Source organism: Aspergillus luchuensis, chromosome 3 (assembly GCF_016861625.1).
Source record: "Aspergillus luchuensis IFO 4308 DNA, chromosome 3, nearly complete sequence".
Taxonomy (NCBI): domain Eukaryota; kingdom Fungi; phylum Ascomycota; class Eurotiomycetes; order Eurotiales; family Aspergillaceae; genus Aspergillus; species Aspergillus luchuensis.
In genome coordinates this window covers 1,170,546-1,196,980 of record NC_054851.1, presented here as the reverse complement: position 1 = coordinate 1,196,980, position 26,435 = coordinate 1,170,546, and the positions used below count along the sequence as shown (strand labels likewise).

Below are 26,435 nucleotides of genomic sequence, written 5' to 3'. Positions count from 1 at the left end.
TCTTTCATGGTATCTAATTGTTTAACAAACAGAATATTCTAAATCATGTCACTACGTTCATGAATTCCCCCACCATCCACTTCTCCACCGTCTCCTTCAATTTCTGCTCATAGTTGATCAACGTCTTCTGTGTGGCCCATGCAATATGAGGTGTCAGAACCAGATTCAGATCCTCAGTGCCTTCAGCCAGCAGAGCACTGTTCTCCAGCCCAGCAGGTTCCTTCTCAAACACATCAGTTGCAGCACCGGTGATGCGGTTCTCCTGCAATGCTCGGACAAGTGCCACTTCATCCATCACTCCTCCCCTCGAGACATTGACCAAAACCGCATGAGGTGACATGGCCTCGAATTCAGCCGTCGATAGCAGATTTCGCGTCGAAGGAGCAAGGGGAACTGCAATGAAGATCACTGTGCTCTGCCTAATCACCTCGTCGAAGGAAACCCTCTCCACATTGTCGTTTGCGTGATTCGGTGTGCTCGCATCACCAAGTGCTTTGCGCCCTGCGATAATAACCTTCATACCCAGCCCACGGGCTAATTGGGCGATCCGCTTTCCTGAATTTGAGTCAGCCAATGTAAATCTAAGCGAAGGACAACCCATGGATCGCCCGAAGCACGTACCGACAGCGCCATTTCCGATAATTCCGGCCACCTCCTCCTGGCAGGTCAGGGGTTGCGTTCCATCGTGATTCACACAATCGAAGACGAGGGTCTTCTTCCGGGTCCATTCGCCCGCGCGGGTCAATGTGTGCGCGCGCATAACTCTGCGGCGTACAGAAAAGTAAAGTCCAATTGCATGCTCGGAGACAGCTTCGGTGTTTGCTGCAGGACAGTTGCTCACAGTAATGCCCCTCTTTCTGCATGCTTCGAGATCCACGCAGTCGCTGCCTGCAGCAACTATCACGATCAATTTCAGATACGGGGTCACCTCGGGAGTTAGCGCCTCTGCATCAATTCGCAGCGCCGATAGAACTAAGATAGAGGCATCGTGTACCCGTTCGTGGATTTCGGAGAGCGATGTCTGTCCGTAGATTGTTGTGGTGTGAGTATAAGGAGCGGGTAATTCGAACTTGGGGATTCTGATAAAATCGCCCTGCAGGGCCACGATGTGGTGGTCCGTAGGCGACGAGGGAGGTGCCATGATGATTTGCAGATTTCGCCGGGGACTGAAAATAAAAGAGGGTAGACCAGTCAAGTTATATGTCGGTCCCGCGGTTGAGTACAAACTGCGCGCCTTGCGATTGACAGCGACCCACTGCAACTCCAAGCGATAAGAGCAGCTCAGAAACATGCGCTCGGATCTCAGCCGACATCCCCCACATGAATCACATTCCATTACTTTGACAAGTGATAAGGCAAAAGGCAAGTTATCTAATATTACAATTTTTCTTGGTAGTATCTGAATATGTAACTGCAGGACTTCGACTAACTCTACTAGTACTCCCAGTAAATAATCTATTTGGACTGCTCCATAGCAATCCTGAAGGCTACAGCACCGCTTCCGGCCGAGGCTCGCGAAGGAATCCTTCAAAGTATTTGGTCACGCCGGCCACGTCGTCGAGCTCTCCAATCCATCCAATGTACTGATCGGGCCGTAAAGCCACCATGGCACCCCTTGATCTGTCCACCCCCCAGATCTCATATGCATTGCCTTTGCACTGTTCATCCCAGAAGCACTCACTGTCACTCCAGACCTTGGTAAAGTCCCAGCCAGTGGTCGCATCGAACTGGTGCAGAACTGGGGGGAAGTCGCTCAGTTCAACATCATCCAGCGGAGCACTGTGGATTGCCTTGACCTCGATGACAGAGTCGAGCTTTTGCTTGGGGGGCGTGAAGCGTTTCTGAAGCGCCGACAAACCCCCATTGAGAGCCAATATACGACTCTTCTGGTCTTCCAGCCGGCAGTCTCCGACCAGAAGCAGAACCCGAAAACGGCCATCGCTGTTTAGGAGACGTGAAGTCCACCATGGCTGACCATCTGCTTGCTTGCAAATAAGTGCCTGGGGAAACCTTTCTCCTGCTGTCAGGTGCTTGGCCACTGGTGTACTGTCCTTGTCTACTATGAGGCTCGCCTTGTAGAACGATACATGGCCCTCGGCGAACATCTCATTTTCGCGAAAAACATCTTGCATGGCCTGGATGTCTTCTGGGTTAGCTTCCGGAAGACCCTCGAGTTCAAGCTGATCCTGCTTTTTCTTCTGCTTCAGGAAGAACGCAGCCCATTTCTGGTCGAACTCAAGGAGCATCTTGGCGAGCTGATGACGCTCTGACTTGTAGGTACCGAGGATCGAAGGAGGCGCCATCTCCTTCACGACCAGCGCCAGTTTCCAACCGAGGTTGAAGCCGTCTTGAATGCTCATGTTCATTCCCAACCCAATTTTAGGGCTGTGAGTATGGACGGCATCCCCGACAAGATACATACGTCCTTTGTTGACCGCGGGCGCGAGTCTCCGACCGACCTAGGTTTTATTAACCAGCCATCACCAAGGGCTCCATTGAGAAAGCGAGAGTCAGAGTGTACCTGATAGGCGGCCCACCAGTGGCAGATCTTGAAGTCGAAAGAGAACGGAGACATGATGCTCTTCACTCTTTCGCGGAGCATGTCTAGAGTCACCGCCGACCGATCGAAAGAAGGCGTTATCTCGTCTTCCTCTTGCAAAGGGACATAGAAGCGCACCACATTGTTTTCTCTCGTGATGACAAGCAGATGCCCGTGCGGACTGTCAATCGAAGACGGCCAGCGGATGTCCGCTGTGGTTCGACGTTAGAGGTCTTTCGTTCCATACCAGGTGTTGAACTTACGGAAATCCGTGATTGGGACCACATCCATAACTCCCCTAAGGCATGCATGTCAGCTACAGTCGACCAAGAAATGGTGTAGTCGGTTACCATATATGATCCGTGTGGGATCCCTCGAAGGGGATGTTCAACTGTTTCCTCGTCCAGCTGTGCGCCCCATCACAGCCAATGAGGTACTTGGCCCGAACCGTCTCGATTGTCCCAACCTCGTGCTTGCGTTTTGGGGCCAGGTCCTCCAGGTCATCCCGGGCTGGACGGTAGGGCGTAATACCCGGGTTAGGGATAGGGGTTGCTTCTTCCTCACTTAGAGTCCTCAGCTTGATCGTGATGGGGTATGCCTGGGTATCATTCTCAAGGCTCTCATCATAGGTCAGTGACTCTCCCATAACGCCTCTTTCAACGTCGATACTGGACGAATCCCGGATAACATCAAGGAAAAACCGTTCGATGCGGCCCTGGGACAATAAGGCCATGCGATGCGGCGAGGATTTCCAGATTGTGCTACGCAGTTGTCCAGCGCGCTTCAAACCCCCTTTTCCGTCTGGTCTCTAGTATCCATGATGAGTGACCACTCCCACCTACGTTAACTGTAACTCTTACCCAATACTTCAGACCTGCTGCGTGGTATCCTTCTTGCAGGATCCTTTGGGTAATCCCCATACTATCAAGTAGTTCGAGCGTTCGGCCCCTCAGGCCATCTGCGTGGCCTCGGAATATTTTCGTGCTACGCTTGTCGATGATGCGAGCGTTAATGCCATACTGCGCCATCCAGTAAGCAACAGCTAGACCCGATGGACCCGCACCGATGATGAGGCTGTGTCTGGGTCAGCAGTAGCGGCCGAGGGACGGACGGGAAGACTTGCACGTCGGTTGTAGATTCAGTTGAGACGGTCATGATGGGTGACGATAGAAGCGAAACGAGGATAGTCGGAATGATTTGAGTGTGTCGACATTTTCAAGTTGGAGAGGACAGCTATCTGCCCTTTATCCTACAGTGAGACTGCAGCATGCAGCATCCCGGTCGGACTATCACTCCTACATGCTAGTCGGCACGGCCAATGGGGCCTTTGGCTCTGCCGTCTTCCCTCCACCACGCAGCTCGGAACGTTTATGTGTGAGCGCCAATAGGCAGCACGATTCAGCTAGTTCGGACCATTGCAATTAAGCCTCACAACGGGGTGAATCTGGCTGACAGAGGCGATAACTCGACACATCACACATATAAGCCCTTTGTGTCATGGATCAGGAGATGCTGCCTGAGAAGGGTATTGCTGTCAAAAGCCAAGTCTGTTAAGCAGCGACGAAGGAGAGCTACTCCCTTGGCAATCTGCTGGAGAGCCTCGAGGCCTTGGTCTTAATTCTGACGGATTCTCGGAAGAGCCGGGACTGTCACTGCAGTCTCAGCTGTGTATGGGTTACCCGGAATTTCGATCAGCGATCAGACCGAGTCGACCTGGTCATAGCTTACTACAGCTTGCTTTCCTTCCGACCACCGAGAAACTAGTGTCTGTGGCGTTGGTGCAACTACCCAGTAGGCGATGTCCGGTCCTACAGTCGCGTCGCAACCCCGCGCTCGTTCATGCGCTTTGTGTGTCAGGCGGCCAGCCATGCGCCGCCGATACTATTATCCCTACCTCGGGGTTATCTGCACCAACATATGTGATATCTCCTGTATAAGGGTGGCTTTGACCACATCAAGGTGACGGGTTCGCAGCTAGGGAGGGCTGAAGACTCCTGGTCGCGATGACGAGTACTTGACTTAGGGCAAAGTATAATTGCGTCTATCTTGAGCCCTTCTGAGCCTCTCTTCCTCCTTGTCTTTTCGAATCTGAGGTAAGCTGATTTTGACATGGCCAAGACACCGACAGGGTTGACAGATATGGGGATGGTAGGAGAATCGGCATCCACCCCTGCGTGCCGTACAGTCCTTGCCATCCCTTCCCAGACCTCCTGGGCAGCGCAAGCTACGATCTAGGCTATGTAGGCATTTTATGTTCCACAAAAAACCAAGGCTAGAGGGCCATGTATGGAAGCTTTCTCCGCACCGTCTAGTCCGCCGGGGCCCCAGGCAGACTGAACCTACCCTTTGTGTTGTGGACGATCCATTCCGACGCGCCCACGAACTCCCATTGCATTCCAAAACAATGAACATCAAGGAAAATCAGAAAGTAACAGTCCCAGGAGTCGTGGATCCTTTCTTCGCCCGTGATATAAATCATGGCTTGATCCTCTGGGAGCAATTGTTCTTATTCTGCATCCCGTCATCCGCAACCTCTGGCATCTACCAAATCGCTTGATCTTCGCCATGCATTTCTCCAGCGTTAGTATCACTCATCCGTATACCCAAACCATCTGCTAATAAGTCCAGCTCCTCGTCGCCTCGGCCCTTTGCCTGACCCCAGCCGTTTACGGCTACGGCGTGGCACAAGTCACAGTGAAGTCCCACGAAGATTGCGACCCTGGCGCTCCCGCCAATGACAAGCTTATTGGAGATGCCGAAACCACCTACGCCACCGAAGATACTTGCGAAAAGGCCAAGATCTCGCACAGCCTGGCAATCGATGCTTACTCGGTGAGCCTCCAAGATGTCACCAAGGATACCTCCGAGCGTTGCCATGGTCTGGGTGTCTATGCCAATGACCAGTGCATTGGCGTGCCCAACGCAGTGGTTCCTTTCTACCCAGGACAGGAGGATGCCGAGAGCGAGTGCATCCCGGATGACCCGTTCGACAAATACGTCTACGTCCGGCTGCTGTGCGATGGGGGTGACGGTAACAAGGATGACCTGAAGAAGGTGGAATCGCACAACCCTGCCGAAGACCTCGCCAACGACCCCAACGATACCCAGGACAATGGCGGCGGCAACATCCTCGGCGGACTTGGCCTCGGTCTGTAGACAGATCAAAGTGTGCGCGATAGCCATGTGCTGGACATGTACGGGATGAAGCGGAGGTTGCCATGACTTACTGGGTTATAACCAATGTAGTCTAGAAAATAATAATGTTACTCTACCAGCTTACATTCTGCAACTTTGTATACAGTAGAGGCTAAATCCATCAACAATTCTACCTAGAGCATAAAACCCACCACTGACCACGAAGTACTACTATAGGACTCAATTCCAAGCGAAACATGTAACCATAGTAGCACAACAACAAACAATAACCTCCTATCTACTCTGCACCAATGAACTAAACTACACCCAGCGCAGATCCGTAGATCACCCCCCAAGACTCCAATCACACACAGGTAAACCCTCTCAGGAATGCGGATACAGTATCCAGCCATCCACCAATGGCAATTGACATATCCACACCCACGCCCAGGAATGCTGAATGCTAGCCACTCCCGACGCCAATTACTCCTTCCTATTTACATGCATACGCATTCATTCTTAGCAACTATATTCTTCACGCGTAGACGTGTAAATCAGCGGCTGGTAGAACTTGCTAGAGCGGAAGGATGGTAGTATATAAGGATGTAGATAGATAACTTTGAAGCATCATTCAGCTTCAAGTCAATCCAATCGAACTCATCTTGGAATCCAAACATCTACTTACTTCACACCACACCTTCTACTTCTAATAGCGGACCTCAACAATGCGCCACCACCACCACCTCACCACCATCTCCCTCCTATCCCTAACCCTATCATCAACAGCAACCGCCGCCTCCACCATCGCCAACATCCACCCTGTCTTCCACAATTCCTGCCCTCCCTCCCCACCACCACCACCAGTACTACTATCCCCCCGCGCCCACCAACACATCCCCCTCCAACTCCACGAAGGAACATGTCACCCAATCCCCATAACATCCACGCACGTATCCTTGGATACGCAGATCGAGCAATTCGTATCTCCTGCTCCTAATGGCGATGACAACAACAAGGAAGAAAATGGAGGATTAGGGGGAATAATACCCCAACATTGCAACGTGACCATGCACGAACAGCCCGGGTGCGTGGATGAGCCGTTCCTTGCGCAAAGTGTCCATGCGGGGGAGTTTGGTCGGTGGGTGGGGAGTACCTGTGCTGAACATCATCATTATCCTCGTCCTCGTCCGAAGTATCCTATTGTTAGGGGGAGGTATCCTCGGAGTGGAGGGGATGAGGTTGGGAATGGGAATGGGAATGGGAAGGGGAATGTGTGGGTGTTGTTGGAGTGTGCGGATGCTTCTGCTTCTGCTTCTCCTTCTGGGGCTGATGTTCATGGTGTCAATCAGGTTGAAGGTGGGGATGGTGATGCTATGCAGCAGCAGCAGCAGCAGGATAATGAGGAAGAGGATAAAGTGGGAAGTGTTACGCATGGGGGTATGGTCAGCGCAACGTCTGGAGCGGGTGTGAATGGGACGACAGGTGCAGGGAATAACATCACGTCTGGTTCTTCGTTGCATGCTGCGATGAGTAACAGCACGGGAGTCAACAGCACGTCTACTTTAGTGCATGCTCCGCTGAACCAGACGGGTTCGTGGAGGTTGATGCCTCGGAGGAAGAGGGGGAGGTTCTCGATTTACTGATGGGGTTTGTTTCGGATGCGATCATGTCTTATGATAAAAATGTCTCTCATGCTTGGTTGATTGTTATTAGCAATTACAGAATGAATTGAACGATATACATGCTAAAACCTTGACGAGATGCCAGGAAATATCAAGTAGCAGTCAATGTATGCACACGTAACACGTGGTACGCAATAATGATACAATAAATCGTTCAAATCTAGCTACAGCCAGACTAGAAACCGAAGCTGTCAAGCAGCGAGTTGGCGTCTGGCTCTTGGAATGTCGTTGGAGGTGGCTTCGGTTTCGGTTTCGGTGCTGCCGCAGCTTGGATACTCTGTTGCAAGCTTTCACGAATCGGCAGGTCCGCGACAACCAGGCTGCTTCGTCGGCGCAGCATCTTGCGATAGTCTACCCCATCATGCAAATCGAGTGGCCCCTCCTTGGCTGGTTGTGGTGAAGGAGGTCCTCCCAGGAACTCCCAGTGGCGTACTAGATCTAGAGCCAGGAGATCGCATCCCATGCGGTCGTACAGACGAGCATTGCGGATGACGAAACTCCACTCGGACTGCGCGGATACTTTAGATGCTCCTTTCAACGTCTGTAGTGTCTTCTCACGGAGTTGCTTGTACAGGACAACCAATGCAGGGTCGTTGGAAAGATACGACTTGGCTTGCAAGGGTATCATCCCTGGGCTGCCTGGAGACGCTGGCGTCTCGGGGATAAGTGACTCTACTGGGGACTAAAACTAACATTAGTATCCTTCATTTTACAGTCACGGAGATACTCACAATCAGCGATCGGACTGCCATTCCACGACGACCCAGCATCCAGAAAGCCCACGATGCCATCCACCGGTTTCCATCAGTGGCAGCCTCAGGCAGCACTCTTTCTTCCAGGATCTCTTTCAACACTGGACCGTCATCTCCCTCGTAGGCACGCGTGATGGCGATGGCAAGCTGGAGATCGCCGACCTGGTTGAGACATACAAAAGCGGCGTCGCGCAAATGGTCCGCAAGAAGGAAGAAGGTGGCAGCATATTCTATACCGCGTTAGTTGGGTTCCAGATTCAGTTCTATAATACGCACCAAATCTTCGCTTTCCAAGCAGAGCATATGCGTTCTTCAATGCCGACGTTTTCCACCGCTCTTCCTGAAAGTTATTGGCAAGCAGTCGTTGTGTTGCACCTTGTTCACGATGCCAATGCGCCATCCGCCAGAGACCCTGAAGGACGTTTTTCTTCCTCAGGGCGATATAGTACAACGAACAGTCGATGGGGTTCTTCTCTTCCGATTTAGTATACTCGTTCCGAGCAACGACTTCCAGTTGCGCCCGCTGACACTGTTAGCACAATCCGATCACTGCCCAGAGGTGAATCTTACCACAGCAGTAGGATTCGACAGCCACATGAACATCCCACTCTCTCTGGCCGCTTTCCACGTCATCTTTCCACCAAATTGTCTTGATGCAAGGTCTACCAAGATGTCCTGACTGCCGCTATGGAATGCCCAGACAATTTCTCGCCAGGATACCGTGTCTTTGTTTGCCACTCCTTGGGACCTGCGTAGCATATGCTGACGGAAGAAGAGGAGATATCGCGCAGCATTGTCATCCATTGAGCGACGATGCTTCTCCACAGTTGCAACACACTCAATCGTGTCCACCAAGCGGAATTGCTCTTGGCTGGAAAGCTGGGGCAGGGTAAATCGCGCCAGGTTCTCGTTGAGCACCAGGGCCGTATCCTCATCCACTACGGTCGACTCTTCATCCATGTTGAGATCGGCATATGAGGAATCTATGCCTTTGGAGGTGGCTCGTTGGGGGGTCTAACAGGTTAGCTGCGGAATTTTGTGGCTATCATATAGGTGCTTACATCATGTTCAATGTAAAAGCTTTCCAAGGGCATGTCCAGGAAGCCGTCAATGTCATCACCTTCCGTGTAGAACTTGAGTATGCGATGAAGTTTTAGCAAGACCGCATGTACCAGGTTGTTTTTGCCGCTCAGAATGCACTGCGCCAGGAATTGCGGGTGGAAAACGGGCAGCGGTCCATTCAGCCGGCTCACAACCTCGAAGAGATCGACGGTAGAAGATCCGCGAGCTGGTATACGTAATTGAGATATCAGATGATCGGAGCTTTCAATTTCGTTCCCATACACGAAGAGTTGATTTCCAGCTCCAATGGCGAGGCAGCCATTGCTGAGCCAGCAAGAATCCCCAATAGGATGAGGAGTAAGGTCGCGGATCCAGATTTCGCGGATCTGTGTCCACGACGGGCGCGAGTCAAGGTAGTCATATCGGAGCTGGGATAAAAGAATGACTTTATGAGGAAACCCAACCGCTAGGATAGACTGCATGTCTGGCGTTGACGTCCAATCTAAGTCACGGATGATGTCGCCTTGTGAGAAATGTTCTTCATACTCCAGCTGTGCATCATTCATATCCCATATCGTCAGATGCGTGCGGTCTTCATCCACAAGCGCTGCTTTCTTGATGGAGCTCCCGCTCGCAAGCGACGGGTTCTTGATACCTGTCTCTACGGTCGAAGTCAAGAGCCATTCGACACGGCTCTTCTCTTTGTCAATCTTGGCCGTCCAGGTGCGGACAATGCCAGTCTTGGTATATGAAAGTGCTATATCCGGCGAGAAGAGGTCAAAGAAGCCGGGCATCTCGGCTTTGCGGCCGGCTGGGTCGACAGGCAAGATGTAAGCCATGTCCTCATCCAACCCCAGATGGAATGTACAGAACTTCCGCAGCTGACATTGAGTCCCATCCGCTGTTCCGTTGGTCTGCTTAGAGGTCGGCAGTTGAAACTCCCAAGCAATTCCGTCCATGCTCGCACCAATAGTTGCTACGTAGACAACCCCATTTTGCTCTGCTGTAGGGATAGGCAAGACACACAGTGGCTTGCTTGATAATTCAAACGTTGTGGCCGCCAGCTTCTTGGCATGAAATGGACGGATATCCCAGAAGGAGATTCCGTTGTGATGGAGGTTGACCAGAAAGTCGCCGTCTTCTAGCACGCAGCTGCGATGTATATGTTCGTCAGAGAACAGCTCGCTCTGTCGAAGAAGCGCCGTACCACTCTCTCGCTGCTTTTGCCTCCAGATCAACGCCTTGTTATCATCCGTACGCGAGGCAAGCGTGTGGCCAATGGCATTACGAACGATCTTCTTTATGGGGCCATTGTGGCCGGTCCATGACGCCTTCATAGACACCCGGTTTTTGCGCGGAGCAGGATCAAAGAGCACATCTACCGGGGAATCGAACCACTCAATCCGGCCGTCAAAGTGATGCACTAGAATGCTGATGGAGTCGCCTGGTTCTGCACCCTGGAATGCATGCAGCTGCGCATAGTCTTCTTCCGGAGAGACACCGGGCATGAACGCGAAGTCCAGGCCTTCCACGTGGAGAATGTTGAACATGTGCATTTCAGATTTGACCTTGGACCCAACATCTTCCAGGGCCCAGGCCGACATGTGCCCTTGTCCATCAATCACGACACAGACTTCGGGGCTCTTATTCGCGACTTCGATGATATGTTCCAGAGTGTGATTATCCTTGTTTCCCGTACTTCTCTGCACGGCTCGCTCAGTAGCCATGCAAAAGTCCCGACTGTCCACAATGAAGCCATATCGACGGGTCGGATCGCTCTTGTCGGTCGCATGCCTTGGCTGAACAGAAGCGGCCATATCAATTTGCGCCCATAGTTGCAAGGCGGTCGGCGCATGATGATCCACGGTCGCCCATACCCGAATCTTATTGTCGGCGCATACGGTATAGAATACATTGTCCATAGACTGCTCCCGATGGTACGGTCTGCGCCAATGTATCCCGGTAATGACTGTAGGGTGGGGAAGATATGACACTTCGAAACGAATGTCCGTCCCGAATGCGAGTCGGCGCCATACTTTGGCCATGCGGTCGTAATGCCCAGTGGTGACAAGGAGAGTTGCATCGGGGGAGAAGCGCGCGAATTTAACGGGAGAAGCCAGCTTCTGCTTCCAAACTTGGCGCGGGGTATCGTTCAAGAACCAGAGAGTGAGGTGAGAGTTGCCGAGAAGCAGCTCCTCGGAGGAGCCCCATGACAGGGTACGAATAGTCTCATTGTCGTCTTCGCTGCGAAAGGTTTGGACTAGAGACCACTACCCCATAGATCCATCAGCATGCAACTTCTCGTATAGCTTGTATCTTTCCATCTCATTGACCACGGACCTTCAAGGTTTCATGCTGGATGCCATACGGTTGGTAGATAAACACATCGGGTCCACCGCATACGGCGATCTTTCCGGAGAGCTCATCTATGGTGACAGCCTCCAGGGCGTCGGTATCGTCGACATAGATGGTTTGTAGGAGCTTGTGCGGACCGCCGAGGATCACTAGTGCATGGCCGGATATGTACGCCTGTGGAGAGAGTGCGCAGAAAGCGCCGAATCAGCCACATGACCACTTATAGAACACCGGGAAAGCTGAAGAGGTTCATGCAGAGAGCTTACCACAACACGAAGACCATCCCACAGCGCGGTGCTGTAAGCCTGGAGCTTCGTTGGGGGCCTCCCCGGCAGTACCGCTCGCATGGAGACGGGTGGTTGTGGAGAGGTAGAAAGCGTTGGATGCGCGGGGATGCGCTCACAATGGCGCTACACCATTGCCAGTGCGCAGTTATAGGAGCAAAAACTTGGTTGAAAACTGCGCAATGTGACGGGGTTTGCAAGAAAGATGCAAGTATAGAGCTGTATGCGGGTGGAGGGGACAGCTCACCTCGAAGACGCAAGAAGAAGCATCCCCGATCGTCGGCCCCGTGATCCACACCGCCCAGACTCATTCATTCATCGTCATCAACCCCAACTGCTTGTTCGGATAGCCTCGGTCCTCCTTTACTTGGAGTGACTTCTGGCTTTATGAAGGCAGACAATGATATGGTGCTTTGCCACATTGTAGCTCTTAAGCAATAACCCCATCTAGTCCAATCAGCTCTTTCAGGGAACATTGTTATCCTCGGGGGTCATTCCTATTTAGATTAACCTCGCTAATTAGGCTTGCGGGGATCCAGACTGCTGCAAAGTAAGCAGGGATCTTTGTGACCGACTAGTAATCAAATGTGACTGTGATTAGTTGTTGATAAAGCTACAGCTGCAAAGGACTCCCACTTATCAGGTGCAGGGCTGTGCTCTGATGGTAGTAGAGCGGGATGAGGATATATTATCACCTAAGGGACTGAATATACTACTACTTCACTATAGTACTTTATTTTCCGTACACGGACGTGGAGATCCGCCTCTTGCTGGATATAATTCCAGTCATACTCCCAGATCTATACCTTCGCATTTTTTGCTTCTAAATTTGCTTGTAGCCGCCATTCACATATAAAAAAGCGGTCTATCTACTACTCTGCAACTGCTTCACATCTCATTCCCCCCTACAACCCTAACCCCAACCCCAACCAAACATGGACTTCGATCCCATCGCAGAAAGAAAACAAGAACAAAAGGCCACCGCCTGGCTTCGTCTCTGGACTAGCCGGCAGCCAGAGCTCCTATCAATGCAACTTGCCCACAAACACCGACCAGCCAGCGGCAAACCCGTCTCCGCATGCCTCTGGAAAAGCGGAGCATTCAACATCTGCTATCGAGTAAGATACAACAACAACAACAATGAAGAACCAGATATCATCATCCGGTTCGCCACTCTAGGAAGAGCCATCCTCCGCCGAGAAAAAGTCCAAAATGAAGTCGCCACAATGAACTACATCCGCAAGACCACCTCGATCCCTATCCCCGAAGTATACGCCTCGGGGATCTGCTGGGCAGGTCCCTACATAATCATGTCAGCCATCGAGGGTGTACCACTATCGCAGCTCCTCAAGAACCATTCTTCTTCTGCAGGACGACCAGTCCTAAACCCCAAAATAAGCAATCACAGCTTGAAGCACGCATACCGCGAAATGGCCATCCTAGTCCTCGAGCTCTCCAGAGTAGAATTCGACTCCATCGGTGCACTCGAAGAAACAGAGCATGATTGCTTCAGCATCACCAAACGACCTCTCACCTTCAACATGAACGAACTAATGGCCTCTGCAAACCTACCACTAGAAGCATTCCCACCTCCCTCTCACACCTTCACTTCATCCACAGATTACCTCTACTCCCTAGCCACACAGCATCTCCTCCACCTTCGTCTACAACAACGAAAACCCTCCCTCACCAGCGAAGAAGACTTCCAGCGAAAACTAATCGCTCGCTATCTATTCCTGAACTTAACGAAGAACCTCGACCTCACTAACCCCCAAGGCCCCTTCCGTCTCTACTGCGACGACTTCCGTCCCTCAAACGTACTTATGAATCTCAATACCTCTCGCGTCTCAGCCGTGATTGACTGGGAATTCACCTACGCTGCCCCAGCAGAGTTCACGTACGTAGCGCCCTGGTGGCTGTTACTCGAGAGTCCGGAGGACTGGGAGGGGGATCTGCATCAATTCCCGGATCGGAATCTTCCCCGGTTCAATGTGTTTTTGGAAGTATTGCGTGAGTGTGAAGACGAGTTAATGGGGCAGGGGCTTCTCTTGGAGTCACAACGTTTGGCTTCGAGGATGGGCGAGTCCTTGGACAATGGGCTATTTTGGGTATGTCTTGCCGCGAGGTATAGTTCTATGTTTGATGAGATCTATTGGGAGTTTGTTGATCGGCGGTTTTATGGGGATTTGGGGTCTTTGCAGGATCGTGTACGGCTGTTGAGTGAGGAGCAGCGGTGGGAGATGGATGAGCTGGTGAGAGGTAAGTTGGGTCGGTGTGATAGGGGTGAAGATGAGTTTGATGATCATTATCCGATTGATGTGTTACTTGAGCTATGATTTCAGGTGTCTTCACCAACATGAGGTGTATATTGTTCAATTATCCAAGCCGACAATAGCTAATCCGCACAATACCTGCCATGCAAAAAGGGTATCTATCATAACCTTCGCCCCAAAAAGCTGCACCATCCAAAACCCCAAAATAGACAAAGGGAACCAGAAGAAAATGTACATAAAGTCCTATACAAGTATAACCCGGAAGGGTTTCACGTCCGTCGACCGGATGATCTTCTGCCATCGGAAGGAGACCCCGGTTCTTCATCCACGAACCGGACGCTAGTGCCCAGTGCGCTCGCTCGTCCAGTACGGCGTCTAGTTGAATCGGTTCGAGGGAGTACAGTACCGACGCGCAAAAGTCGACTGGCAAATGGAGTGTAAGAGGGCGTAGCCGGAGTAGTAGAAACATGCGCCATGGCCCGTGCTCTGGCGGCTCTTTTGGACGGCGATGTGAGGAAGTTGGGTGTCGCCAGCGGCGTGGTCGAGGCCATTTGGATTTGGCTGTTCGCGGCCACAGCTAGGTCGTTGGTCTTAAAGGGAGTCGTGGTTTGATACCAAGGATCGAAAATGCGTCGGTTCGGCTCGGCTTCGAAGGTCGCTCCATCATAGTTTCTCGTCGGACTTATCAGAGGCCCTGGTAAATCCCGCGACTCGGACTTCACGCGTGCTTTCTCCAGCCAGCTACGGAACATGCTTCGACAGTGCTTCCTTAGGTTTCGTTCCTTCATCGCCTCGGCGGTCTCGGAGAAGCTCTTGACCTGGAAGACACGGAAGCTGAGCTTCCGCAATTGGATATTGGCCTGGCCGAGGACATGCTCCCGATTCATATTATTTGCTTGTTGCTCCTGGCGCTGATACACAAGCAAGGCCTCAACCCAGCGCGTCAATTGTTCGCCAACAATTTGGCGCGCATAGTGATCATCGGCCGCATCGCAGTCCTGGAGGCGATTGAAGGTTTTCTCTTGCCATCGAGGTACAAGCTCGGACGCCATTGCCAAGCAGCGTTGCCGTGAGAATTGCAAGGCTTGCTGCTCCAGACCTGCCATATGTAAGGACCTGGAGTGCCAATGAGATAGAGCTTTCGATGCCAGATTTATCTTGATCTTCCTCCGGGTCTGGATATACGCTTGTTGGCGACGCTTCTTGGCAGACTCAACTGTCGCGACGCGCCATTTCTTGGTGAACTTGGTAGCCAGGAAGTAGTATCTGGCGGTATTAGCCCATCCCTCTATCTTGACCACATGCTGATACTTCGAACGCCAGGCCACAAGCGATTCCTGCGCTAAGCGTGGAGCGTAGAACTCAGAGGCAACCATCTCCCTCTCGCGTTGCAACGATAGCTGATCCCGCCAGCGTTCCAGCTTGGATCGGAGCAAGTCTTCGTTTCGTTGTTCCTCAAATACCTCCGCACGGTCAAGCAATTCGGCATAAGTCCTCCGAACGTTAGTCACAAAGACCGAGAAGACTTCCCGCTTGATGCGCTGCTCCCTAATGCGCTGCATGAGACGGTATCTCTCTGCCAAAATCCATTTGTACATCGCTTCGAGCTTGATACGTTCCTCAATTCGGGCATAGAGAGCCTGACAGCGAAGCTGGTCATTCCACGTTGTCCACGCATTGCGTATAATCCGTTGCCGATCCATCTCCCGTGCCTGCTTCAGCATTTGAGCGCGATGCACCCACTGTGAGTACGCTGCTTGAAGAATATGTGTGCCCACCATTTTTGTAACATGGTTAGCAACTGGGGCTAGATGAGCTTGGGCCCTCCATTCTATCAGTTTCTCCTCTAGAACCTTGCGGCGCTCCGTCAATGCTACTTGTTGCTCTCTCGCAATGACACCTTGAGTCCTTTCATGCCAAAGTTGCATCACGGATCCCACAGCATAATGCTTGTTCCGAACATCAATTTCATGAATGCACTCCCTGTTGGTTCGAAACTTGCGCAACCAGTACAACAGAGAGCGTCTCTTGAGGCAATAGTCGTACCACTGAGGGGCACGCTGTTCGCAGAAGCTCCAGAACCACTGCCAATAGAATGTATGCTTCGACTTCTCCCTACTGATAACAATCGCCTTCTCTTCCGCCTGTTTGAGCTCTCTGGTCCTTTTTAGCCAGGCAGCAAAAGGTTTTCGCAGAGCGAAGCGCTGGGCTTTCATCTCATTGACTGCAGTAATCTCACGCCATGCATGGAAGTACTTTACACTAAGGATATGTCGCCGAGCTGCAGATGTCCGAGCAAGTTCCTCTGCAGTCAGTTGCGCCCAGTGAGAGAACGCCTTGGTGAGGAGAAAGAGATCCCGAGCCCGTCCCGCGCGCTCTTCCAGATGCTTGAAGAATCTCTCCGTTCGCTCTTCCTGCCGTCTGTCGCGGATGATGGTATGCCACGTTTGAAACGCCTGTCGAAGCAAGGTGTTTCGGTCTCGGTTTACGGCGACCATCTCCATATTATGGTGGCTCTGTCTGGCCTGTATCGCCCTCTTAACCCACTGCGTGAGAAGTCGACGGTTGATGGCCCGTTGGCGGTACATATTGAAAGTCGATGCATCTCGCAGCAGATCCGAAAGCGATGGCCTATATAGCATTTCCGGCGGCATCTCTGGCCGTTCAAGGGGACCGATGCTATCGTCCCTGGAGGACACTGAAGATGATTGCTCTCCCTCTTCATCGGAGCCATTTGAGGAAGTTTTCGAGCGCCGGGCTCGTGAGGCTTCCGCTATTCTCTCCGAGCGATCGCGGTCGACGGCAGACCGGGCATATAGTCCATTGGGAAGAGGCTTCTCGTCAGCCGGCGGCGGCTGAGCAGACGAGGATTGCGCAGCCAGAAAGTCCATCCGACTCATGAGCCGGCGACCCACGTCGATAAACTGTGCCATCAACTGAGTCCTGTCGGGGGACTCCGCTTCTGGAGAGACCCGCGCATGCTTCGGGGACGGCGACGGCTTCGTGAAGGGATACTCAGGCTTCCCGACTTGTATTCGCGACATGGACGACCGTGAGCTTGGGCGGTTGATAAAGCTTCTTTGAGTGGGATCGTCGCCAACATCGTACATGGAATTGAAGGATGCCCGCCTTCGCAGCGGTGTCTGTAGTTGTTTCTGTGGCTGTGGCTGCGTTGAGTCCTCCCGGGTGTCGCGTATCCTTCGCCTAGGCCTGCTTTCGATGGAGGGTACACTGTCCGGGTACGTCTCATCGTAGGTATCATCCTCGCCGCCGAATTCAATAACAATGCCCATCCGTTCGAGTAGGCTTTCGAATTTGTCGAAGAGCGACTCTCCTACGACATGTTTGCTTCCCATTTTGAGCAAGAAGCGCATACAGGCATAGCCTGGATCCGCGTCGACGCCATGTTCGGCAATAACCTCGTCGTAGGCCTTGAATAGCACACGGTACGGGAGTCGCTCGACTTCTGGATCCCTCTCCGCACGGGTAATGACTTGGTAGAGGAGGCCGACATCTATGTTGAACAGTAAGCAATCAGCACTCCGCAAAAGTAAACAAGGACTACGGATTGTGGAGGGGGACTAGTAAATGCGACAGAGCATACCTTCATCGGTGAGCGCCGGGTCTTCATGGGACAAAGGTCTTCGCTGAAGGGGAACGGGAGGCATCGAACTGTCCGCGAACTAAGGCGCGTTTTTCGCATATGGCTCATGGAGACGGAACAGGGAATCATTAAGCATCGCGGAACAGGCACGAACACACACACACACGGTCGGGGGTGGTGTTGCTAGGTGGGTTGTCAGAGGCCCACAGTGCTCCAGGCCGCAAAGTCAAGCTAAAGTCAAGTTAGACCGCAAGAGAGATCCCCAAATGGACCGGTGGGACCCAATGGCACGGCCGGGCGACAAGGCATTGACTTTTTATCAGTCAAAAAGCCAAGTTGTTTTTGCTTTGCTTTTGCTTTTCGTGTCGCGCCGGCGATGGGAATGTGCTGGGTCATGTGATGGATTATGTAACGGGAGCTGGTCCAACAGTCACGCTTTGGATAGAAGAACAATCAATCACCTGTAGATAGTACTTAAGTCTTTAGCTCTCTGTGTGGCAAAAACACTGAGCAAGATGCCGTCAACAAAGACAAGACCCATTGAGAAGTTTGCAAAGGCTGCCTCGAAGTGCTCGGTCGAGGTATGTCATGATATGAATCACCGAATCTGCTCGATCCAGCTGACAAGACGGGCTTTCAGGCCGCTGCGTATGGCAAATGCGTCGTTGCGGACTACAATGCCGTGCAAAAGGACATGTGCGCCAAGGAGTTCATGAAGCTCAAGGACTGCTTTCTGGTAGGAAGAAAATCCGCATCTCCGGGATGACTTCATCTGTAACATGGCTAATTCACGCTTGACAGGCGGCCTCGAAGAAAGTCTAATGGTGGTTGATGGGTTGCAGGAGAACTACAAGGTTTAGGCGCATTGGGCTGTTTGGCTTCTACTAGCATGTATGGCGGTGTCTGTATAGGAAAGGTCTCTACAGGTATATGTAAAAACTTATCATCATGAACGTGTGTAATTTTATTCATCCATCAACTAAACAAAGAAGAAATGTCAAAACATCGTAACTAGCGGGAATTGTATGGTCTAAGCTATCAACATCTTATCTGTGTGAATCGATCAAACCTCTACAACTTGAGCAGACGCAACAGGAAAGTGGCCTTTTGTACTTCTTGCTCTTCTTGGATGATCATTCCCGGCTCCTCTCCGCTGGGCACCTTGCCGTCCACAAGCTCGTAGCGGTCGAGCGGTCTGCGCACAACCTTTTCGATGGCCTTGGCTTGCGTCTCAAACGCCTTGTTGATGCCCACATCCTCGGGATCCGACAGGACGGCATACTCCATCTTCACATCATCAGTGGGGACAAGACCCGCCTTCTTACGAAGACGCTGCAGACGGTTGATGATCTCACGGCCCAACCCTTGCTCGGCCAACTCAGGGTACAGGTTAGCGTCCAGGATGGTCAGCAAGTCGCTATCCGTGTTGGGTTCCATGTTGGCGGACGCGCTGTCCTCCTTCATTCCACGCTTCACGACCAGATCACCTTCAACAAGCTCAATGCCGTCAACAAGCATCTTCTTGTCGGCGACGAACTTCTTCACGTCCTCGCTGGTCAAAGAGGGCAAGGCCTTCTTGACCTTCTGGACCTCCTTCTTCAGCTTCTTGCCCAACGTAGGCCAGTCGGCGGTCACACTGTACTGGACGTTGTACTTCTCCTCGTCCGAGGACAGGACAAGCTCAAGAACGTTCAGCTCCTCGAGGATGTATCCCTGCAGGGACTTCACATCGTCCAGGTACTGCTGGTCCTGGTGGATGACAACGAGAGTCTTCAGCGGCGTCTTCAGACCAATGTTCCGACGTTCACGGGAGATACGAGCCATATCAATGACCTTCTGCATCCGGGCCACGCGCCTCTCGACAACCTCATCGAAAAGCTCTTCCCGAACCTCGGGGAAGGGAAGGAAGTGGACACTGCGGCTGTCCTCGCTACGGAGCGCCTCGGGGATGTGAGGGAGAAGCTTCAGGTAGATGGTGTCGGTAAGGAAAGGAGTGAAGGGAGCCAGGCCCCGGACCAGGGTGTACAGGACCTCGAAGAGGGTGTTCAGGGCATGCTGGGTATCATCGACACCGTTCTCACCCTTGAGACGTCTGCGGTTGAAACGGATGTACCAGTTGGTAGTGTTGTCGATCAACTCAAGCAGGCGAGGAACGACGGTGTACAGACGGTATCCGGCCATCTCCTCGTTGACGAACTTGAGAAGACTCTGACAACTGGCCAGGATCCAGCGGTCCATGACGTTGGTGTTAGTAGCCTCCGCCTTAGGATCAAAGGTGTAATCGAAGCCCTGGGTCTTCTTGAACAGAGCGGCTTGACCCTCGAAGAACTTGTAGCTGTTCCAGAGGGGAAGAAGAACCTTGGCGACAATCTCCTTGACGCCCGACTCCTTGAACCGAAGGGGCTCAGCGCGCACAACTGGAGAGTTGATCAAGTAGAGGCGAAGAGCATCAGAACCGTAACGCTCCATGACGAGGGCGGGATCAGGGTAGTTCTTAAGTCTCTTGGACATCTTCTTTCCATCCTCTGCGAGAACAATTCCGTTGACGACACAGTTCTTGAAAGGAAGCTTGCCAAAGAGGTGGGTACCAAGCACAGTCAGGGTGTAGAACCAACCACGAGTCTGGTCAAGACCCTCTGCGATGAAGTCACCGGGGAAGCTGTTCTCGAACTGTTCCTTGTTCTCAAAGGGGTAGTGCTGGGATGCATAAGGCATGCTGCCAGACTCAAACCAGCAATCAAACACCTCGCTAACACGGCGAAGGACACCCTTGCCCTGCTTGCTGGGGATGGTGATCTTGTCGACCTTGTCGCGGTGCAGGTCGGTGAGTTCGCCCTCGTAGCCACTAAGCTGCTTGAGTTCTTCGGCACTACCAACGGCGACAACCTCCTTGAAGTCATCGCTCACCCACAAGGGCAGAGGAGTACCCCAGAAACGGTTTCTCGAGATGTTCCAGTCGCGAGCATTCTGGATCCAGCTGGAGAAGCGTCTCTCCTTGACGAAGCTCGGCACCCAGTGGGAGTCGTCAATGCCCTGGAGCATTTGAGGGATGATAGGGCCGATCTTGACGAACCAAGCCGGCACGGCCCGGTAGATCAAGGGAGTGTCGGAACGCCAGCAGAAGGGGTAGCTGTGAGTAATCTGGCTGTCGACAACCAGGCGTCCAGCAGCCTTCAGGTGCTTGATGATGCCCCTGTCCGCAGCCTTGACGTGTTGGCCCTCGAAGTCCTTCACTTCGGCTGTGTAGCAACCCTTTTCGTCAACAGGGTTAGGGGGAAGACGGCTCTCACTGATGACGCCGTTCTCCATGCCAACTCTGTAATCGTCCTCACCAAAGGCGGGAGCCTGGTGGACGATACCGGTACCATCCTCAGCAGTGACGTACTCGGCGTTAAGGACCCGGAAACCGTGCTCCTTGAACTCTTCGTAGAAGTAATCGAAGAGGGGCTGGTACTTCCAGTCCTTCATGGTAGCACCCTTGAAGCGGTCGACGATCTTGAACTTGGCCTTCTTGGGATCCTTGTACAGCGTCCGGAGCAGAGACTCGAGCAGGATGTAGTGCTTTCCAGATGCCTCGTCGAGGATCTTGATGTATTCGAAGGTGGGGTTGACCGCGAGGGCAATGTTCGAGGGCAGGGTCCATGGGGTGGTCGTCCATGCAAGAAGGGAAGTCTCGGGCTCGTGGACGAGGGGGAATGTGACGACGACGGCAGGGTCCTGCACATCCTTGTAGTTTTGTTGAGCCTCGAAGTTACTGAGGGGGGTGTTGAGGGCGGTCGAGTAAGGCATGACGCGGTAGCCTCTGTAGACAAGGTCCTTGTCGAACAGTTGCTTGAAGACCCACCACACTGATTCCATGAAGCTCACGTTCATGGTCTATAATGCATGGTCAGCCTATGTAGAGACCGCGGGGTATAAGATGATGGGCCTGTCTACCTTGTAGTCATTGTCAAAGTCGATCCAACGACCCAGTCGCTCGATAGTTTGACGCCATTCCGAAGCAAATCTCATGACAATGGCTCTGCACTCCTCGTTGTACTTCTCAATACCAATTTTCTCGACGGCCTCGAGACCCGACATGCCCAGCTTCTTGTCGATCTCGTACTCGATGGGCACACCATGGGTATCCCAGCCAAAGCGACGCTCGACATAGTGGCCCTTCATCGACCAATAACGGGGAATGATATCCTTGATGGTCGAGGCCAACAAGTGACCGTAGTGAGGCAGACCGGTAGCGAAGGGAGGGCCATCGTAGAAGGTGTATGGTTTACGACCTTCGGAGAGCTCAACCTGCCTCCGGAAGGCGTTGATCTCCCTCCACCTCTGGAGGATGGCCTCCTCCTCGCGGGGAAAATCAATGGACATGACGGGCGAGCGGGGAAGGGGAGAGGAGGTGACAGGGAGGAAATCTGTCGACTTGCGATCTTCCAGCGAGGGATCCGCGGGGTAGATTTAAAGCCCGATTGAAGGTTGCGCACAAGCGGCAGAATCGTTTTGACTCACCCCGCGCACCATTTTTGTGTCTCCGCTGGCCAATCAGCACCCGCTTCGCCTACCGCCGACATCAGCCGATGTGACTGTCTCTCTTTCAATGCGAATTCATAAACATCTCTAAATATGGAATAGTTTGGCTCAGGTACACTGTACAATGGCTACTACGCTAGTCACAAGGCTGATTCCCATCTTTGATCTACAAATTGGGACTAACCTCCCATGGCTCTGACTCACTCATGCTTTCTTCGTTATTGGAATGCAATCCAGGGTTGTCGCAATTCATGGCTGCTACGCCCTGCGCCTCATGCAAGGACCACCAATAATGGCATTTCCATTAGGCTTCCTCCTCTTCCTCATCCTCGTCCTCTTCCTCCTCCTCATCATCTTCAGCTTCGGACACTTCTTGACCGAGATCCTTTAAACGTTGCTATGGAACAGTATGAGTCATCTGCATAGTCATTGGGTTAGGGCCAGTGGGCTTACCTTGTCCTCATTTCTCTTCGCCTCCAGATCTCCGAACACGATCAGCAAATCCTCAAGCTCAGACTGTGCCGCCTTGCGAGCTTCCTCCTTCTCCTTGGCCTCCGCCTTGGCTTTCTCGAGCTGTTTCCGGGCCTCTTCAAGCGCTTGGGTAGCCTTGCGTGCTGCTTCCTCAGCCTTTTTTACCTCACTTTCGGCCTTCTCGGCTCGCTTCTCCGAGGCAGTGCACTTAGAGGACAGTTCATCGCGTGTAGACTGTAGTTCTGTCGTAGCTTTCTCCTTCGCAGTGTCCAGTTCTGATTGTAAAGCCGTGGACGCGGACTTGAGCTCCGCAACCTCGGTCTCATGCTGCTTTTTGGCGGCGTCCATTTCGGACTTAAGCGTCTTGATGGTTTCTTGGAAGCTGGTTACTTCAGTTGCCTGCTTTCCTTTGCCAGCCTCCAGCTCGGCTTGAAGGTTCTCGATCGTCTTCTTCAAATCGGACACCTCAGTAGCATTCTGTCCGTTGCTGGAATCAATCTCCGACTGCAGCGTCTCAATCGTCTTCTTCAGATCAGAAACCTCTGCCGCGCTCTGGCCACTGCTGGCATCAAGCTCCGACTGCAGCGTCTCGATTGTCTTCTTCAGGTCAGAAACCTCTGCCGCACTCTTTCCGTTGCTGGCATCGAGCTCCGACTGCAATTTCTGGATCGTCTTGTTGAGGTCGGAGGCCTCAGACTCATGTTTCTCTTGACTGGCATTCATCTGCGACTTGAGCTCCTCAATTGTCTTGTTCAGACCAGAGACTTCGGTAGTATGCTGTCCTCTGCCTGTCTCAAGCTCTGATTGCAACTTCTGGATTGTGGTGTTCAACTCAGAGAGCTTGGCCTCATGGTGTCCCTTAACAGTGTCGAGTGCTGACTGAAGATTCTGGATTGTGGTGTTAAGTTCCAGAACTTCCGCCACATGCTGTCCCTTTATCTTTTCCGCCTCCGACTTCAAGATCTGAATAGTAGTCTTCAGGTCAGCAATCTCAGCAGAGGATTGCTCCTTGCCGCGATTGAGATCAGACTCGAGCGAACGAATCCTTTTCTGCAGGTCAGCCACCTCGGCTTCATGATGCTTCTTTACTTGGAGACTTCTCCTCTCATGGTCTGCAGATGTTTCCTTCAGCTGTCGATCAATGGCTCGTAACTGTTCGCCATGCTGTTTCAAGAGCACATTTTGAGCGTGCTTCTGCTGCTCCTTCAAGACATTCAGTTCTTGTTCGTGACTCCGCTTCAATGATTCACAGATCTGCTGCAGTTTAGAAGACTCTAATATGGTGGCGTCTCTCGTCTTTCGGTGTTCAGCCTGCTCGTGATCGAGCTTGGATTGCAGAGCAAGCAGATCCGACTCCAGCTTCTGTGACAAAGCGCCCTTTTCTTCTAGTTCTGCCCGAAGCGAGTCCACAAGTTCGCGAGAAACTCCTCTTTCAACACCGTTGGTGATCACTGAGATCTCGATCTCGGGTTCCCGGTCAATCGCACGTAGCAAGCGGCTGAAATTGTCTTTGAGAAATTCAACAAAGGTCCTGTCGAAGTAGATTTCCGGAAGGCCACCGTCGTATTGTGCCCCCACGGTCTGTGGTAGGACCTCAAAGTCACGTACCAGAGGATCCTCTCTGAACCGGGTGATCCGGTCAATGTATTGTTCTCGTCCTAGCTGCTCGATCAACAACTTATGCAGAGTCTTCCGCGGTATAGGCGAGTCCTTTGAGGAAAATTCGTATATAATTCCGAGTAGAATGGTGCAAAGACCCGGAACAAGTACGTAAGTGGCTCCGCGGTGCTTGATTTCTTGCAGCAAGGTCTGTATGCTGCTTCCCTCGCCCAACAAGTCATTCACAGCATCCGGTTCTTCGAAGAGCCAACCACAGAGCAGCATCAAATATCCAAGGGTGATTCTTTCATCATCGCCTCTTTGAATACCGGTGATCAAGTTGCCTACTATCGTCTGGATGCAGGTAACGACTTCTTCACCCTGTTCAGCATCCCCCTCAGTCACACCCATGGCGATTGATTTGGCTTCAGCGTTCTCGAACAGCAGTTGGTACATCAAGACAGAAGCCATCCAGGTTTGGTAGGGGTCGGCATTTCCTCGAGCTTCTGGCGGCAGCAGCAGGACAGTCAAGATATTGGGAATCTGGTCTTCTCCGCTAATATGTCCTTGGATCGCTCTTCCTAGCACATGGACACGGATCCCGGTGTGGTTTGCGAAGAATGCCTTGATACATTCGCAAGCGGCAAGTCGTGCATCAAGAAGCGACAATGGAGCAGGCTCGAGAGTCAATTTCAGCAACGCTTCGATAACATTGATCCGCTGGAGTTCTTGATGTGTCGAATCCCCATTGACAGCATTCGGAGTAGGACTCGAGCCCCAAATGACCTCAACGTCTCCAAAACGCTCCTGCAAGGGCTTATTGCTACGTATCAAGTCGGCGCATGTCGCAAGAGCCTAGCACAATTAGCGTCAACTTTATAGGCGATCAGTGTCTCATACCTTGGATGTCACATTGACATTGAATCTTTGACCGAAAGCAGTGTTCAGGACTTGTTCCATGACACCATTGTTCCAGAACGCCGTCTGGTTGGCAGGAGTGTTGACCCCTCCTTTGATTAAAAACAGCTGGACAATAACCAAAAGTCCCCAGAGGTTCTTATCCCGATGCGCGAGAGCCCATTGTGGGGTGGGCTCTTCCGAGTCCTGATCCTGATTGACATCCGCGAGGAGCTTTGCTAGCCTCTTGACACAGCCCGTCTCCCGAAAATATGACTGATTGGAGATGTTGAGCCTCAGAAGGTTCGCGAGTAAGGAAAGGCAGTCTTCAACCACTTCCGATCCGTGAGTCAAAGCACCTTCAGCTTCTATCAAGGAGAAGATAAGGTCAAACGCGTTTTCGAATGCGACGAGTTTTTGGAACTCTTCGGAGGCCGGAGTGAGAGCGATCAGGAGAATTAAAGCTTCTATTCGATGCACAGTCGTAATTAGCAGTTGCACACCGCGCTTCCGCGCTGAGGGGGGCGAGGGGGGTGAGCTCAACATACCATTGCGCACCGGCTCTCTAGCATCTCCCAGAGCACTGACCAGCCTCGGTATACCCAACGGCGCCGTCAGGATACATTCTTGTGTTCTTTCTGGCCGTGCGCTCGAGATCTGGAACATCAACTGCAGGGCATACAAGCGAGAGTAAAAGTCACGAGTATCCAGGAGGTCAAGGAGCGCGGTAATATTGTCTTGACGCTTTTTGCCTGGTCAGCAAGTGCATGTCTCGGCCAGTAACATGTACAAACCTGCGTAAATTCATCGGACAGCCAAAGGGCGATTTCGTCTGAAGCTTCGGGCTAGACAGCGCATATCAGCAGGGGATGCGACAAACTCGGCTGAAGAGGCCACCAACACTATTCTCGTCCGGGGTAAACAACATCAACAAGGTCTCCAAGACCACCTTCAACGTATCCACATCTTCACGATCATCTTTGAGGCTGTTGATCAACGGGCGTAGTGCGCCCGAAGCAACGGAGGCAGGAAAGGACTTTGCAAAGCTTCTCAATCCTTGTATAGCTGCCCGTCGATCTTCTAGTAAAGTTGCACTCTGAAGCCGACCAGTCAGAGTATTAATTGTGTCGGTGGCCGTTTGTTTGGCCGGCGCCTGCGACTCGAGGATTCGGAACATCGCAACTGGTAGCTCGTAATTTCATGGTCACCGCCGGCCGGGGGCGTAGCAAGTTATAGGCATTGAATTCACGGAGGTGTG

At 52.3% G+C, this 26,435-nt stretch overlaps 11 protein-coding genes across 11 annotated transcripts; 5 read left to right on the top strand and 6 right to left on the bottom strand.

Moving 5' to 3' along the window:
* Positions 1–43: 43 nt before the first annotated feature.
* Positions 44–1,141, bottom strand: AKAW2_30410S (D-isomer specific 2-hydroxyacid dehydrogenase family protein; the record flags this gene model as incomplete). Its single annotated transcript, XM_041686921.1, has 2 exons — positions 44–555; positions 622–1,141. The coding sequence occupies 2 exons, from the start codon at positions 1,139–1,141 to the stop codon at positions 44–46; spliced, it is 1,032 nt and encodes a 343-aa protein (XP_041540857.1).
* Positions 1,142–1,487: 346 nt separating this feature from the next.
* On the bottom strand, positions 1,488–3,694 carry AKAW2_30409S (putative phenol 2-monooxygenase; the record flags this gene model as incomplete). Its single annotated transcript, XM_041686920.1, has 6 exons — positions 1,488–2,459; positions 2,522–2,751; positions 2,803–2,837; positions 2,890–3,347; positions 3,400–3,613; positions 3,663–3,694. The coding sequence occupies 6 exons, from the start codon at positions 3,692–3,694 to the stop codon at positions 1,488–1,490; spliced, it is 1,941 nt and encodes a 646-aa protein (XP_041540856.1).
* Positions 3,695–4,790: 1,096 nt separating this feature from the next.
* On the top strand, positions 4,791–5,096 carry AKAW2_30408A (uncharacterized protein; the record flags this gene model as incomplete). Its single annotated transcript, XM_041686919.1, has 1 exon — positions 4,791–5,096. One exon carries the CDS (start codon positions 4,791–4,793, stop codon positions 5,094–5,096), a length of 306 nt encoding a protein of 101 aa, XP_041540855.1.
* An 8-nt stretch (positions 5,097–5,104) lies between these two features.
* On the top strand, positions 5,105–5,695 carry ccpA (the record flags this gene model as incomplete). The annotated part of the gene is made up of 2 exons (XM_041686918.1): positions 5,105–5,119; positions 5,168–5,695. 2 exons carry the CDS (start codon positions 5,105–5,107, stop codon positions 5,693–5,695), a joined length of 543 nt encoding a protein of 180 aa, XP_041540854.1.
* Positions 5,696–6,399: 704 nt separating this feature from the next.
* AKAW2_30406A (uncharacterized protein) lies at positions 6,400–7,317 on the top strand (the record flags this gene model as incomplete). Its single annotated transcript, XM_041686917.1, has 1 exon — positions 6,400–7,317. One exon carries the CDS (start codon positions 6,400–6,402, stop codon positions 7,315–7,317), a length of 918 nt encoding a protein of 305 aa, XP_041540853.1.
* Positions 7,318–7,531: 214 nt separating this feature from the next.
* On the bottom strand, positions 7,532–11,872 carry RAV1 (WD repeat protein; the record flags this gene model as incomplete). The annotated part of the gene is made up of 7 exons (XM_041686916.1): positions 7,532–8,038; positions 8,088–8,338; positions 8,385–8,631; positions 8,679–9,122; positions 9,170–11,440; positions 11,511–11,699; positions 11,792–11,872. 7 exons carry the CDS (start codon positions 11,870–11,872, stop codon positions 7,532–7,534), a joined length of 3,990 nt encoding a protein of 1,329 aa, XP_041540852.1.
* Positions 11,873–12,744: 872 nt separating this feature from the next.
* On the top strand, positions 12,745–14,145 carry AKAW2_30404A (aminoglycoside phosphotransferase family protein; the record flags this gene model as incomplete). The annotated part of the gene is made up of 1 exon (XM_041686915.1): positions 12,745–14,145. One exon carries the CDS (start codon positions 12,745–12,747, stop codon positions 14,143–14,145), a length of 1,401 nt encoding a protein of 466 aa, XP_041540851.1.
* A 206-nt stretch (positions 14,146–14,351) lies between these two features.
* Positions 14,352–17,750, bottom strand: AKAW2_30403S (Sfi1 family protein; the record flags this gene model as incomplete). Its single annotated transcript, XM_041686914.1, has 2 exons — positions 14,352–17,596; positions 17,687–17,750. The coding sequence occupies 2 exons, from the start codon at positions 17,748–17,750 to the stop codon at positions 14,352–14,354; spliced, it is 3,309 nt and encodes a 1,102-aa protein (XP_041540850.1).
* Positions 17,751–18,201: 451 nt separating this feature from the next.
* AKAW2_30402A (uncharacterized protein) lies at positions 18,202–18,508 on the top strand (the record flags this gene model as incomplete). Its single annotated transcript, XM_041686912.1, has 3 exons — positions 18,202–18,267; positions 18,327–18,422; positions 18,488–18,508. 3 exons carry the CDS (start codon positions 18,202–18,204, stop codon positions 18,506–18,508), a joined length of 183 nt encoding a protein of 60 aa, XP_041540849.1.
* A 249-nt stretch (positions 18,509–18,757) lies between these two features.
* ILS1 (isoleucine--tRNA ligase ILS1) lies at positions 18,758–22,051 on the bottom strand (the record flags this gene model as incomplete). Its single annotated transcript, XM_041686911.1, has 2 exons — positions 18,758–21,562; positions 21,623–22,051. The coding sequence occupies 2 exons, from the start codon at positions 22,049–22,051 to the stop codon at positions 18,758–18,760; spliced, it is 3,234 nt and encodes a 1,077-aa protein (XP_041540848.1).
* Positions 22,052–22,514: 463 nt separating this feature from the next.
* Positions 22,515–26,354, bottom strand: AKAW2_30400S (putative intracellular protein transport protein (UsoA); the record flags this gene model as incomplete). The annotated part of the gene is made up of 6 exons (XM_041686910.1): positions 22,515–22,607; positions 22,664–25,135; positions 25,181–25,644; positions 25,726–25,921; positions 25,972–26,022; positions 26,079–26,354. The coding sequence occupies 6 exons, from the start codon at positions 26,352–26,354 to the stop codon at positions 22,515–22,517; spliced, it is 3,552 nt and encodes a 1,183-aa protein (XP_041540847.1).
* Between the last annotated feature and the right edge of the window lie 81 nt (positions 26,355–26,435).